Genomic DNA, 15,720 nt, shown 5'->3' with positions numbered 1-15,720 from the left:
GAGATTATTTAACATTAGCAAAGTTATACCAGGCAGGAACACAGTGCTAAGGAAAGCTAACCTACATTTGCTGAAAGTGTATAACTACCCAAGAAGCATCTGTCTCCATCAAGCATAAGCTCTGAGCACCCTTTGCTGTCATCCAAAGTCCCCGTTAATTCTCCGTTTTCCTCACCATCACCCCATTTTTCCTTAATTCTCCCTTCAAACAGTGACCAAAACTAGACAGAAGACATCATTTACCCAGATCTTAAATTTGGGTGCAGTACTGCAACAACTGACCAAGAAATCTTATTTCATTGACACATTTTCCTAGCCTGAACTTGTTAACAAGGTAACTGATCCCCCTCAAATACTAAATGAAGAGTTTCTCTACTGCTGGTATAACCCCAGAAGTGAAAAGAATGAGTCACAATACTCCAATCAATGTTGAAAGTTTAATGTTCCTGCTACATACTGCCTTTCAGAATTGCTAAACAAATGTCTTTGAGCACAAAACTACGTTAAGCACCAAAACAGTTTTTATTTAACTGACACCGTAAGAACTGGCACCTTATTTTGTATGATTATAACCTTCCTTTTGCTGCAGTCTGCAGAGCACAAGACCTGCTGATTGAGAACTAGCAAGTCAATCTAGAGAGCAGCTTACCAAAAATCTGTTGACAGAGATGGATTCATGGCTCTGGATCTTGCAGGCTGCAGGTGACCTTTGACAACTACAAACTCCCCTTTTCAAATACTGCATCCCATTGTATGATATGAAGATATTAAATGAGAAAGCCATCGAAAATTTCCTAACAGTGACTTTTGAAATTCATTGGATAACTTTCAACAGTGCTTTCTCTTTTTAAGATACATTTGCCAGATGCTGTTAGTAAAAATGGGCTAGATCTAAGTAAGGACTTCAGAGACTTCTCATGTCAAAAAGTATGAACCCCAAAGCCCCATATTAATGACTGTTCAAGCTCATAACATACCATCAGTTTGGTCTTCCCATGCCCTGAATTTTAAGATTAAGCTTAACCCTGGAGACATTTAGAGAAGAGACCAAGTGAAACACAAACTGGCAGAATCAGGATCTGTACCATAAGAACACAACTACCATAGAGTGTGAAGTTAACTTTTCATTTCTCTATTTTTCAACACTATGATCTATGCGTTACCTAAAAAAAACAAACACCTAAGAGCAGAACTTCAACAGTACTGTTCTATACACAGCTATAGGTGGCAAGAGCTCCTGCTCCCAAGTCCATGGACAGGAGAAAGATGAAGCCTGACAGGGATTCTGAAATGAAGCAGTATGGTATTTGAGCCTTCAAGGAATTAAACCGAAGATAAAAATCAGTTTAGTCAGGGCATATTCAACCCTCTTCCTTTCACGGGGGCTGAGGATTCAAGAAGGGCACTTGGGATAAGCTTTATTCTGTATTACTTACGCTCCAACCAAGAGACATACTAAAGAAACTCTTCCACCAGCCTTATCCTCATGCAGCTGTTGCCTCCTGCTTGCCCTACTCTTTTCAGCCCTTTAATCCTTTACAGCTAAGTCCATGTACCAGTGGCAAGGAAGGAAACAAACAAAAAGAAATGCAAGAAAAAGAAAAGAGCAGTCACTGCAAAAATGGATCCATGCTAGCTGGATCCTTCTTTCCAGTCCTTCAAGGACCTTCCCATCCCTCAGAAAGTTATCTGGGTACTTGCTTAGAAGATCAGAACTTCTACAGTTACATGAATGACAAGACGACACAGAATACAGTAGCATCTTATTGACTGGAAAAACTCAAATGGAAGTCATTGGGTCATAGTTTCTTCAAGCTGAAGGCATTCAAATCCACATCACACCAGCACCTCCACTGCTAGACTACAGATAAGGTTAGCATGAGAAAAATCTAGCCCATGTTCTAACTGACAATGAACATCAATACAGACAAAGTATGAACCAGAACACACAGATATAAAAGTGAACAAAATTTTGGGTGAGAAGAGGGGATTGATTCCCTTCGGATTTGTTTTCTCCTCTGTAGATGCTTGATACAGTGAGTACAAAGTAGAATACAGCTAAGTGTTCTAGCACTCCCTTAGGTTGCAGGGCAGGTTTTGTTCAGGACAACCCAGCTCTGTCTACACAGAAATCCAAGGCACCTTTCTTGGCTCCAGAATTCATACTAATGACCAGTGCCCTAGAGTCAGGCACAGCAATACTGAAGTCCTTTATCAGATCTAGCCCCACTTCAAAAGACTTGTCTTCTCCAAAATGGCAGTGTTGACCAATCACTGAAACATCTAGCTCAGATTCACAAGTATCACACTGCAAGCGGAAAGTATGGCTCAAACTTTCCAAACTATTGTGTTTGGTTTTAAAATGCTATATAATTTACTTCTCAGTAACTCTCAACGTTTTTTTCTAGTGAAAGTGAACTGCAGCATGAAAGATATGCCTTACATGCAGATACACACATCATAATAAAACAAGACTAGCTTCTGAAAATACTAGGTTTTATTCACACCCCAGTGGTAAACAATAACCTTAATATGATGACTAGGTTTCTTTTGTAGATCACTATGTCACATAAAATACAAAACCCATAGCATAAACAAGCTGACAGTTATGAATGTTTAATGTGGTCTCGTTGGAAATTAAACAAGTTATACCAATCTTCTGAAGTAGTCAAATTCAAAATGCATCATCTCCTAGTTAGTACAAGTCACTGCCAGTTCTATAACAAAGTAATGAAGGCACAGCTAGTGCAAGCAGACTTAAACCCGTTCCGACTACTGGGCTGAAAAATACTTTGGTTGGTTCTTCAGGAGAGAAGTTTTCTCTAAACAAATATTGGTCTCAGTTAACAGTTCTGATAATCTTCACAGCTGCAGTCTAATAGCTACATGACAAAGACTTCACAAGAACCAAACTATGTAGCAATGAATTAACATTCATGCTTTAGGGGATTTACTGCATTCTACGTATTGGCAGAAAATTATACTGTTAAAATGCTAGGTAGATTGAACCTACATTTTAAACTGGTTCTTATGTGTTTGATTTCTTTTTTTTTAAAGAAATTGGTTACTTAATTCTACCAAGATACAAAACATAAGGCTGTAAGTAACTAATAGTTGTGTTTAGGCTATTACAGTGCAGGTAATCCTCAAGGCCACATACACACTGCTTCACTGCTGCTTGCATTCTGCTGGGTTTTGATCCTTCTGTTAAGAAAAAAGGAAAAAACAGTTTACAGGTATCAGTGTTTTAAAAGAACTATTAATACCACTAAGCCTACTTTCTTAAGTTCCAGTATTCAAGTTCTTCTTTTCTCTTTTCCCTTAAACTAATGGCATAGTATTAGCAATACCACTGTCTTCAGATTGTGGCAACATAACACAAGAAGCCCATCTTCCAGCAGCTTCATTTTGATTCCAAAACCTTTTTCAATTGGAAGCAATCTGAATACACTACAGCAGATGGACCATAACCAACAGGCTGTACACTTTGATTAACAGTTCTACACCCTACATCTTTCTAGGTACAACACTGAGATTATGTAATTCTTTCAAGAGTACTTTCATTGTGGCTCAAACCACTTCTACTGAAAAAAATGCTGCCTCCTCATCAGAAATTGAAAGCAGATTTCATAGCAGACATTCTTCATTCCCAGACTTTATTTTCGCAACTACAACTTTCACCTACCACCATTAGATGCTTTTGGGTGGCCAAATGTACCTTTTCTTCAGCTAGGAAGAATCTATGAACCCAGTGGCTCACAGTCACTTTTCCAGCAAACTGAGCTGGACTAGCGACTTGCCCTTCTCCCATGGAGTAAGAAAGCAGATAGTCATTCTCAGCTATTCACATTTCAGTAGTTGGCTGTAAACACATTCCTGAACCTTCACTTCTACCTCAAGCAATGAAAGACTTGCTATTATTTATCCTGAAGAAGCTTCAGTTTTATGCTCTGCTGGAAAAATCTGTGCCAGAGTCAGCTTGGGACAGGTTCCCAAAACTGAACCTGCATCATGGAGTTCTCTGTGTGGAGTTACAATTACAGAACATTTTCACTATTAGCAGCAACTTGCTGCAAGAAAACCAAGCCTGAATAATTTCAGTGCTCAAAGCCAAAGTCACTTCTACAAAATGATTCTTGGAGAAAGAACTTCAAAGTCGCGCTATCATTATTAGCCTGTCAGAACTGGGGCAGAAATAGCCTTAGCCAAAACATACTCACCTTTGGAACTACTGATTAAGTATTTAATCAAAAAAATAATCAAGATTTAACCTACATAAATTTGTAAGTGTAAGTATGCATACACAAAATTCAAACAGTCTTTATAATTCCTTACTTTGGGGTCATAGTCAGGATCATTTTCTTCATCTGCTTCTTCTTCCCCCTCCTGAAAGAAAACACTTGTTTATGTTACTCTAGCTTATACACATTCAACTTCCTGAGCCATTTTCATTAAAATTAAGATTAAATTATGCTCTTAAATACATTACCACTTTAAGTTATACATATTGCATCAGTTAGCCCTCCACAAAGCACATCATCTTTTGACATCAGTTGCAATTTAATTTGTAAGATAACTTAGGGTGGTCTTCATTTGGTTTGGGCTTTTTGCTAGGTTGAAGTATTCACCCTAGATCCACAAAATTTCACGTTGTGTCTTACATTCCTAAGTAATGCTTAAACTTAGTGTCCAGAGTATTAAAAAACTAAAGGAACTCTTATTTCAGATAAACTACAAAAGGAAAATTATTTAAATCAAGGCTACTTGTCAACTTACTTCATCATCTGCCTCTTCACCTTCTTCATCGTACTAGAAAATAAAAAGGTTTTGATAGGGTCATAAATGCAGCTGTACAGACAGATAACTCAAGTAAATGCCAGAGACCATACGGTACTGTGCTCTCCAAAATAATTTCTTATTGACAGATTTTAAAGTGTTTTCTGTATCAGCATGAGCAATGCTCAATCTTTTAAGCTATGCTCTAGCAGAGAAAACCGTCTAGTTTAAGTTCCTTACATACAACACTGGAAGAGCTTATTAGACTACGATAAGCCTTCTGGCCAGTGGAGTGTCTCAAAGCCTAAGGCAATTTGTACAGTCAGTTACTTCCCTCTTCTACATCCCCCAGGCCAACGCTTTGGACTAAGAGCTACCATTTTACATTCTAAAAATAAATTTTAAGGCAGGACTTACTTAAGCTATCTTAACTGTCAAACTGTCCTTGTTTGTGCAGTAGCAAGAAAATATTTTGCCCACCTAAAGTTCTGGGGGTTTGTGGTTTGTTTGCAAGCTTAGCTCTTTTACAACACTTAATTCAAGCCTTTACAAAGCTCACTTTGAATATTTTCACATGATCTGAATGTGCTTATCTACAATTTTTTAATAAGAATACCCTCCAAAAGGATCAGGCTTGAATCTCAAGGAACTTAGTAGCACAGTATCACTATAAGCACAAAGAACAGGAAGGGCAGGTAGATAAATAAGACTGATTTGTTGTCTGGCAGCTCATTATAGCTCTACCAAAGTATGGGGTATGCCACCCTATGAATGCCTTATACACAAAATCCTCCTTAAAACATCCTCTAAATGTTCAGCTTCTACTACTCCTTTTACTATGAAACTCTGGAGTCACTACTTCAAGGATGAATTAGTTTTGTGCTGCTCTTTAGGAAGTTCAGCTGAAACTAATGTTGATACATCCCATTCTAAAGATACCAACATTTTAAGTCAGAAATTACCAAAAATCTTTAAGCAGCTTTATTTCAAAGTTTTTAGCATTTTAAAAGAACACTATACTTACATCATCATCGTCATCTTCAATAGCTTCTCCTGTGAAGTACAATACTGATCGGGGGACTATACGTTCACGCAAGAAATGACCTATTTCAAAGTCTGCAGCAAGGATTGCCTCAGCATCATCATCCTGCATAAAACATTATTTCCTAAGTCATTTTTGACACAAAACCACAAGTTGCACAGACTTTGATGTGGCCAAATTTACACGAACCTCCTGTGCTTTTTTTTTTTATTCAGGACTTGCTTTATAAGATTTAAATTGTGGAGCCAAGTTTTATACTATATACAGCCTATCTGCATTATGCAGGGGGGACTGCTTCTTCAGTAAGCTTAATTACACAAAATTGTGGAATTTAAGTTTTATTCTTCCCCACTCCCAACATGCTTTTAAGTAGAAAAACTGTTTGATACCTCCCAGACTTTCTTTTTTATGCACAATACCCATAAGAACTAACTACTAGCCAGATAAGCCTAATTAAAAATTTTACAAGTACTTCTGATTATTACAGTGCATCTCCTCCATGACTCCCATTACACTGTGAAACACATGAACACCTAAAAATGCTCTCTGATGCAGTTCCAGGTTTTCATTCTTTTTGTTTACACACAAGTGTTCCTCTGTATCTGAGAAGTTACCTTCAAGTCAAAAGGCTTCTTTTTAATTTGTTTTAACACTACAAACACACAGCTTTTGATGTCCATGTCACATAAGAGTTTTAACAGCATGCTTCCGAAAGCTTTAACCAGATTTCTCACTCAAGCTACACAATGTAATCAGCACTTTAAAGTGGTTTACAATAACATAGCTTATTGCTACAGAGTCTTCTCTTGGTGAGCACACAGAAGAGTGGGCTCTTAGTTTTCTGTTCTTGCTTTATTACCTTCTCCAAGAGTTAACAGCTTGGGAAATTTTTAACAGCATAAAATACAAACTGGATACGTGCAGCCATTAGAGAAGCTCACCCAAATAATGCCCAAAGAAACAGACCTACACCAGCCATTAGACCAAAGGCTAATAACAAAGATCACTAAAATTACACAACTGTTAACAGCTCCCAAGGTAGCTTACAGGAAATTTAAGTTGAAGTTTACTAAGCTAAACTCTGTGATCCAACTCAAATACTCATTTTAATAAAGAAAACAAATGCACACTATTCATCACAAGTATTCTCAGTTAAATACAGAAAGTTAGAGCTGAAACTGTTTAATAAATATCCAAACAATTTCAACAAACATTTTGCACATAAAGGTATGAGTGCTTTCACTGGTGTTTGCCCCCCACCCTCATATTCTAAATAAGCAAACTTACCAGGTCTCCACTTTCAGGAACTATAAGAAAAAAAAGAGAAGAAACAAGTGAGTGAAGTTCAAACTACATCTGAAGTTAATGCAGATAAACTAATGTTCAGTTTACCTTCAGGAGGACTAAAGAAGTTGAAGAAAGAATCATTGGAAACAGTTTTTGTCACTGTTCTAACTGTTCCACGACCCTTATGTTTCTGCTTCTTCTTAATGGTTTTTAAAGTAACATTTTTTCCTTTTTTCCAGTCTATTTGGCAACTGAAGAGGGAAGGAAAAAAAAAAGCAGCTGCAGCTCATTATCATTCCACTTATTTATTCAGTGCTATATTTTCATTACTTCATTCATCAAACCCAAGACTAACAGTTTCATTTTATGATTGAAGTGTTTTCATACAAAAGTTTCTCCTTCCCCACACAATCTAGTAAATGCTATTTTCATTAGCTACCAAGTTCTGCCTAGTTTCCTATCAAAGAAGATCACTCCCATTTTTAGAGCTACATATCAATTATAAAGTAATGTCATATTTGGTCATACTAGTAATATGCCAAGGTTTACCACACCTACCATTGTAATCCACAAGTCCTTAAAATAATGCATGAAACAGATGTGTAGTTTTGCGTTGGTTTTAGCTGCCTGTTTGTTGGGGTTTTGCCACCTTGTTTTAGTTTGGTTTTTTGTTTGGTCGTTTTTTGTTAACTCCATCCTGCTTACTTTATGCAAAATTATGCCCACAGACTCATCTCACAATCAAAAATCATTCTGGGGACATGTAAATGAAGTCATGTCCATGACTGTCCTTATTTGTGCAAGTTCCTGATTAGATTCCTTTAAAGACTCGAAGCGAGTGAGCTCTTTTGGGATAAAAAAAAAAAGCTCTTAGTTAAAAGACAAAACATGGACTAAGAATAAGTGTTTTTCACAGCAGCAGAGTGTCATCTTACAGTGACCTCTGCCAGGATTTATGCTTTTCAAAAACTGTCCAAACTGAGGAAGACAAAACAGTTTGACCAAAGCTACTCAAGCACTTAAGACTAAATCTCACAGGATATTTGCAGAAATGTTACATTAAGTGACTGAGAAATGCAGTGGTAAATGGAAGTTAGTATCAGTAACTGCAGAATAATATACAGAAAAAAACAACCAGGAGTATGAAGCGATAGACTTTAAAGTAGTTACTAACACTCAGAAGAGGAGTCAGAACATTCAAGACACATTAACAGGCTATATACAGAGACCTGATGTAGCCATAAGGCTAATTATATACAACTCAGCTTTCTGTTACCCTTCTGTTCACAAGAAAAGGGACATGTACAGAGAAAGACTATTTAGTGTAAGGAGTAACAGCCAATTTGGAACAAAAGGCATCACTGAGAAAGGAGTATGACAGCTCTTTAAAATCACAAGGAAGCTGGATCTAACGGGATAACAGTTCTTCATTTCTCAAATGGATCAATTGAAAAGAGACTCAGAGGCAAACATTCAACACTTGTAAAACAAACTGGACAACTGTGGTATGGAAAGAAGAACTGGAACAGACTTCCCAAAACACTGAGTGTCAAACACAAAAGAGATTAAAAGTGATCAAACAAATTTTGAAAAAAGCTAAAGGCCTACAAAGAGATAACCCCTTCCAATCCAGCTCTAGCACCTGCCTATTTCTAAATAAATACTGACTAGATCTTTTTATTTATATTCATATATAGTACATATGCATTATATAAAATATCTAATTTTATATACTGTATTGAAGCTACTGAAAAACACTGAAAAACTTAAGTCGAAGCCACACTGAAAAACTTAAGTCGAAGCCAGCCATAATAACAGTTATGTTAACTAATAACTGTTATTAGTTAACAGTCTCTTTCCAGCACCTTTCCAAACTGCAAGTCTACAGCTGGATAACGCTAAGGAAAAAAATGCTACATAGCCTTAGTGTTATTTATTAGCACTTACCCTGTACAACCCATGATTTCTGGTCCATCAAAGGAGAAGGGATCAGAATCGTCTGGCTCTGACCTCATTCTGTATGTCTTTGTCAATACTTCATTTGTGAAGTAGTCATTTGGTTCAAAATGAAATTCTAATGTGAAACTCTTAAAAAGAATTGCAGAGCATTAACTTCAGCAACACATACCTTTAATTTCTAAATACCTAAAATCTAAAACCAAAAATACACATGGAGGGAATATATCTACCTCCTCCAATACTGAAATAGTGCATATACATAACTTGTTCTAGAATTTGCTGCCCAAGTTATACAATAAATCTTCAAATGTTTTTGTTTACCGTATTGATTTTGTGCTTACTTGTACTTATTAGTTCACATACTGCTTGCAGTAATGACACAAGATCTAATGTACAGCTCTCTTGGCATTAACCTATAGAGAGAACTTCCAAATTTAAAATATTAAAACTTCTCAAGCTATCTGATTTCTGGCAAGGGAATTATATCCAATTATATGCAGCAGCTATACAGAAAGTACCTGAAGGTATCAAAATTTAAATGTGAAACTTAGTCACAAGATATTAAGGCCTAGTTATTAACTCATCAGAATTTGAAGGTTAAATTAAGTATAAATTCATTCCTATGGTACTGCAAGACTAGTACTAGTCTTTGTACTGTTCTTCAGAAGACAAGAAGTAGCTGCGTATTTCTCATGATTGCCATAAGACAACTGGCTATCACAGACCATGCTACTAATATACAAATAAATCTTTAGATAACACAAAAGTAATCTTGTTTAACAGGTTAAACTGACCATAGGCTGTCCAACTTCTGAAAACTTCACTTTTATATCTTTTAAGTGTTTCAGGATAGGTTCATCGTGCTCCTGCAAAGAAAAATACAGGTTATTCAATTTTCATAATATTAAATTATACACAGATTTAAGACCCTGCAGAGATGAAAAGCCAGTTTTAGAACGAGTTTTACATAGCACAAGAACCTTGTTAAAGCACTGAAACAGTTTCACAAACTTGACCAGCAGATGGCAACAACGACTGCATGGAAAAAATTTCACACTGTAGTACACAACCTAAATCCGCGCAAATACCAAATACAGGTTTTAGCTGTATCTAATACTGCTTTTGATGTCCACAATCTTATAAGTACAGAAGGCATATTAGTAAGGTAAAATAAGTTCAACAAATAACACAATAAGAAGGTATTTCAGAATGCTCTGTGCTCTCAGTTGACAACCAAGTACTTGTTCCATTTTTGCTCTCCTAGAGACACATCATGTACTGTTGCTACTCCCTTCTTAAAGACACTTTGATTAAATATTAACACAACTTTAAACAAGCCTGGACCACCACCTACCTGAACCATATCACTTAGCAAGTCCACGTTCTTGAATACTGTCAGCCAAAACTCTGGAATTCCTTTAGGGTCTTCTTTTTCCTCATCTTTTTTTTCCTCTTCAAGCTTGGCTTTCTCTTTCATTTCCTCCTTGATAAAAATTTTAGTTTTTCTTAATTTTAAGAGAGTGACCAGAAGGTTCATTAACAGTTTTATGTTGATACAGAGCATATTGTCACATGCATGCTTTAAGCAATCAAAGAATTATGATAATTACTATCAGTAATCATTATGCGCCCAATTTCATTTTTAACTTTAGTTACTGTATTAAATCTTATTTCATGCTAAAGGTTGAAATACTGACGAGAACAGATTAAGATACTCACTGAAATTTCCTCTTCAACATCTGCTTTCCATTCACATTCTTCCTCTGTAGGTTCATATATTGCATTGATGATTTCACTTCGCTGGAAGATTAAACCAAGAATATGTTCAAATTCCCTAGTTACTGTAACCAATAATGTCCTAACCAATAAATTCCTAATCCTAAACTTACAGAATTAGCAATACATTAACTATGTATCAAAACCTTTTCTTCCAGTGCTAGAAGACAACTCAGCAATTAAGAGCTTTTTAATGCACTAAAACACCAAAGTTCCAGAAAGGTTACCACATCATCTGGTATCTGCTCAATTAACAAGATGAGACCTAGCATGTTGAGGTGATTTTGGTAACCACAGAACAAACTGAACCTTTCTCCCCATTAATCTTAGCTGATATTCACATGGATGGTAAAGCTGTATTAACTGAATTACATGGGCACATACAAGACCAAAGTAATTCAGAACATGAGTAAGCTTTCAGTTTATATTCCCCTGTGTTTTAGCTAGAGCTTTTAAGTACAAAACAGATTAGCATTAAAATACCTTGTCAAATAAGGGCTGATAGAGAGCAGCATACTTTCTTTCCAGCTCATGAACTTCCTCATAGAACTTTGCTTCTATCTGTGCACACTGAACTTGAAGGTTCTTGAGAGCATTCACACGTCTTTTAACAACTTTAGGCAAGCTGAAAATTTCAGTGACAGAACAGTTACTATCATTGTATTCTAAGCACATTCTGACCCCTCCTTACCCAGTCCCCTTGCAAATTAACCAACTTGCATCAAAACAGATTTGACACTCTATTTTAAGCTTTAGAAAGCTGTACAAATCAAAACTGTGACCTAAAAATCAAAGCTATCACCCACTGAACCATGCAGATTAAAACTGTTAGCACAGGCTTTTAAACTGAGACTTAACCTCAGTTAGAACCAGAGTATCCCAAACACCTGGGTTTAATCATTGTCAATCATGAGACAAACTTGTACAACATAACTTCATACTAAAACCCAAGTTTTACATTAACAACAAACAGCACAGTAAATCCATGTGATTGAGCATGACTAAAAAAGGTCTCATCACTAATTGGCTTGTATTATGAAAGAATGTTCAAGACAATCAAGCTGTTCTTTGCTAAAGAAGGTGATCTTCAAAATTCACATTTTTATTTCACCAAGGCAAGCAGCTGGTACTACTGCCTTCTAACATATTAACTGTCACTCCCAAAGCAAGCCAGAACTGGTTTGCTAAATGAGCCACTACATTATATATATGTAAAAGCAAAGCAATTAAGTCCATCTTCATCATAAATACTTGTCAGCTACAACTCTTTGAGTACTAATGTCACTTTAGCAAACTATGGTAATGTAGATCCAGTGTTAGGACAAAGTTACATACATCAAGGTGACAAGTGAGATTTATGGCGTAGATTGCTGACAGCCTCCCTTGCCTGGGAGGCAGAACAAATTGGTTACAGAATATTATGTTAATTTCCTATATTTGTTTTATTTAAGCAGTTGTGCAGTGTTGTTTAGAACACAGTAGTGAACACCTGCTTTTAACTGTTAGGACCAGCTTCAGGTTAGAGGAAGTAACCAAGAACATATTAGCTTAAGTTACACACTGAGGGTTCATACTAATTATTAAAGCTCTTTTACATCTACCAGATAGAACAGGCACATCTTCCAATATACTTGTTCAGTTAAAACGCAGAACCCTTCCTCCTCAATACCTTTATAATCAACATGAATATACTATTTCTGGTTGCTAAGATAATATGCATATAACCATTATATCAAGATTTCCCTTAACCTTCTGATTTGGGCAAAAGTACATCTGTTAAACTAACTACCAAAATGCTTAAATTTAGACATGTATTTTCATGAAGGGCTGATACCATTCTCATTACTCTGACATGTTTGAAGAAGTTAGTCAAGTTAATCACTTGCTGTAATTTTATCTTCAAGTACAATATCAGATCCAACAGTAACTTAAGTAGAAAGTTCTGTCAGTTCAAGAAAAAGGTGCTAAAGAAGAAAATTAGTATGACCACACAGTTGAGTCATACAATGATCGCCCACTTAGTGCCACATGCATATATTTACACTATGAGTACTGGCCTTAACAACTGCATATAAAGAACGATGAAATTCCTAAGAGGTAGTGCCCCATACATTCAGAATGCTCAGTTCCAGTATGTCAGAGGAAAGATTTTAACCCCTTTACTAAAGAATCTACAGTCTTTTGCATGTGTCAAAGCTACATTCCATGCCAACCAGTGCATCACTATTTGTACATCAACTACCTTTACAAACTGTACTTTTTTACAAAAAAGAAAGGCAGTTTCATGAAAGAGACGGCTCTTAAAGTAAATCCAAAGCAGACCATGATATCTGAACAGGACTTCACAAGTACAACAATGGCAAGTAAAAGCTGTTGCTCTACAAGCCACTAGAAAAGGTTATCATCACACAAGAATACAACCTCCTGTGAGCAGCTGATGGAAATTCTGCTCTATTAAAGTATGTTTCATTAGAATTATTGTGGCCAGACACAGGTGAAGAAGTTACTGGATAGCTGCCAAGCAATTAGCAAATTCTAAGCCTGAGCAGACAGATGTTTTCCTGGAACCTGTTTAGTTTCCTACCAGCTTACGCATCTAGTTCCTTAATAGCTCACATAACTGGCATTTAGGATCCCAGATTGCTGCCAACTTCTGTGCTATCTCAGTGTCTAGACTCTGTAGATGACTAAACTAAATACTTGGGAAGACATTTAAGAGCCACCTGTAAAGCCTGGTTAAGTAAGCACACATATGCTGAGAAAGAGCAGAATCAATTTACACACATTTTCCAGTTCTTTTCATATTGCAAGCTAGGTAAGTGTTCGGTACAGTGGCAAAGTTGCAATGCTTTTGTGTTAAAAAATGCACTACTGTACTTGGAATTGATGAAAAAATGGTACAGTATGTCAGAGAGCAGCTGACTAGAAGAATGCCATGTAAATCAATGTTATCACTTTTGTTCACTTCTTAGGTCAAGGATCTGAAAAGTTAGTAGACGTTAACTAAGATCAGGAAAAAAAAAAAGGAAAACACTGTGTATAGAAAGCCTGTAGTGTGTAGTATCTGGGCGAGAGAATGTGGGTACCCTTTGACTCCATGCTCTTACTTGGCCAGTATTTATTAAGAAAGACTGTTAGTTAAATGGGCTTTTCTTCCACACTATCATCTATCACAGAAAAATGGTATTAGTAGGAGTAGCAGCAAAAGCAAGGCCTATTATTCAGTTCAAGCCAATAGCAATGTTGGACTGTATCACAGCAAGACAGTTGTATGGTTTATAATTCCTGTAGATGTAGTGAAATGTTCACACACAATCAGAAATCACATGAGAACCAAAAAATTCTATCTGCTAATGCAGACCAAGTAAGGAGATCACATGATGTACTGCTAACAACTTTTCTAATTTTATTAGCTAATGGTTACAGTCTAACAAAAAAAATTACTATATTAGAGACAGCAGGTCCCCAGGTATTTTTCTGTACTTAACTGATTTTTCATGATTAAGGCAAAGCTACAAAAGACATTCCAAGTAGCAGCAAAATACCTTTTAATAGTGTGCCATATCATAACTGCAGGAGACAAGGTCAGCCATTGTAAATATTAACATTCTTTTGTTCCTAAAACCCCAAATAAAAATTCCACAATTCTACAGACAGACTATATCAGTTTTCCTGCTATCTGAGCAGCAGTTTATGACTGAACAGACAATATTGTTCAGAAAGCAAAACTGTTTGTATCACTACTCAAACTGAACAAATACTGTACCTTTCTATATAGCCTGTAGATGTGCCTACCAGACCATCAAGTCTTTCCTGAAGGGCTGCGAGAATCTGAGGATTTTGCATCATCTGTACAGTCAACTGCCGAGCTAAATAAAAAAGAAATTACATTAAGTGCTTCTTTTACACTGATCTTGAAAGAAAAGATATTTAAATACTACAAAAGAGCAGCACATTTACTATATATATATACACTTGTAAAAAGAAAATCGGCAAAGTAGTATTTCAAACACCTTTCCATTTGGGAAGCATGGATCAAATCCATCATATTCTGCACACTGAAACAGCACCTGGATTAAAATGGCCACTACTCAGCAAAATGAGTTTTTGGGGGACTTTTTTGTTGTTTTTTTTTTGTTTGTTTGTTTTTTTTGTTACAAGGGAATGTTTCTCAATGCCTCTGAAGGCATCAGTTTTGCCTTGACTGCTTTTACTTTAAGAAGGGAATAAAAACTGGCATGGGGATTTTCATTCCATTTTAGGTAAACGGAAAGAAACAAAACTATTTCAGACTTAGATCTGTAAATCCATGTTTGCCTAATTTTTTCTGCAAAAGAATAAATTATTCATTAGTCTGACACATTACTGACTACTAAGTCCATGAAGTCTACCATCTTCACCATCTTTAGAAATCACTTTGTCCAAATGGGAAAACTGTTTCAAACAATGAAAAACACACGGATTCCTAGCCTAAGATTCCATTATCCATATTAACATCAACCCTTCTGCTCAAAATTTGTGCCTCAATCTGCAGAAATGAATTTCACAACTCTGTATTTTTAATATTGATTAATAACTGATCTATGACTGATTTAATACTAATAACTGATCATAAGAATTTATGGACAGTTCTTCTCATGCTGTTTTGCCTTCCTCCCTCTATCCCCCACATCTACAGATAGGCAGACAAGCAAGTTGCATTCTTTATAAGATACTAGGTTTATACAGCATTCTTCTGACATATTCAAATTAGAGTGAAGGTTCTGAATCCTTCTTGATGCATAAAGCTTTTAGAAATAGCATACCATTTTCTATTTCTATACCCTTCACTACAGTAACCTCTATTCTCTTTTAACCACTTTTATGTCCTAGCACTGAAA

At 36.3% G+C, this 15,720-nt stretch overlaps 1 protein-coding gene across 2 annotated transcripts in view; it reads right to left on the bottom strand.

Annotated features, from left to right (window-relative positions):
* Positions 1–423: 423 nt before the first annotated feature.
* The window catches only part of NAP1L1 (nucleosome assembly protein 1 like 1), a 31,493-nt gene continuing 16,196 nt past the window's right edge, over positions 424–15,720 (bottom strand). Inside the window, exons 4-15 of one of the 2 annotated variants that reach the window (XM_061454742.1) lie at positions 14,607–14,709; positions 11,324–11,465; positions 10,784–10,864; positions 10,419–10,544; positions 9,859–9,930; positions 9,053–9,192; positions 7,211–7,356; positions 7,106–7,125; positions 5,801–5,923; positions 4,777–4,809; positions 4,336–4,386; positions 424–3,204 (exon numbers count right to left, since the gene is read on the bottom strand). In XM_061454742.1, coding sequence (XP_061310726.1) covers positions 3,169–3,204; positions 4,336–4,386; positions 4,777–4,809; positions 5,801–5,923; positions 7,106–7,125; positions 7,211–7,356; positions 9,053–9,192; positions 9,859–9,930; positions 10,419–10,544; positions 10,784–10,864; positions 11,324–11,465; positions 14,607–14,709 — 1,073 coding nt within the window. In that variant the 3' untranslated portion in view covers positions 424–3,168. Of the gene's footprint in view, positions 3,205–4,335; positions 4,387–4,776; positions 4,810–5,800; positions 5,924–7,105; positions 7,126–7,210; positions 7,357–9,052; positions 9,193–9,858; positions 9,931–10,418; positions 10,548–10,783; positions 10,865–11,323; positions 11,466–14,606; positions 14,710–15,720 lie in introns of both variants that reach the window. The other variant, XM_061454741.1, reaches the window with a different exon arrangement.

This window comes from Pezoporus flaviventris, unplaced genomic scaffold (genome assembly GCF_033815535.1).
Source record: "Pezoporus flaviventris isolate CSIRO_AGI_PZ_B2104156 unplaced genomic scaffold, CSIRO_AGI_Pfla_v1 ptg000016l, whole genome shotgun sequence".
NCBI classification, from domain to species: domain Eukaryota; kingdom Metazoa; phylum Chordata; class Aves; order Psittaciformes; family Psittacidae; genus Pezoporus; species Pezoporus flaviventris.
This window is presented reverse-complemented; position numbering and strand designations above follow the sequence as displayed.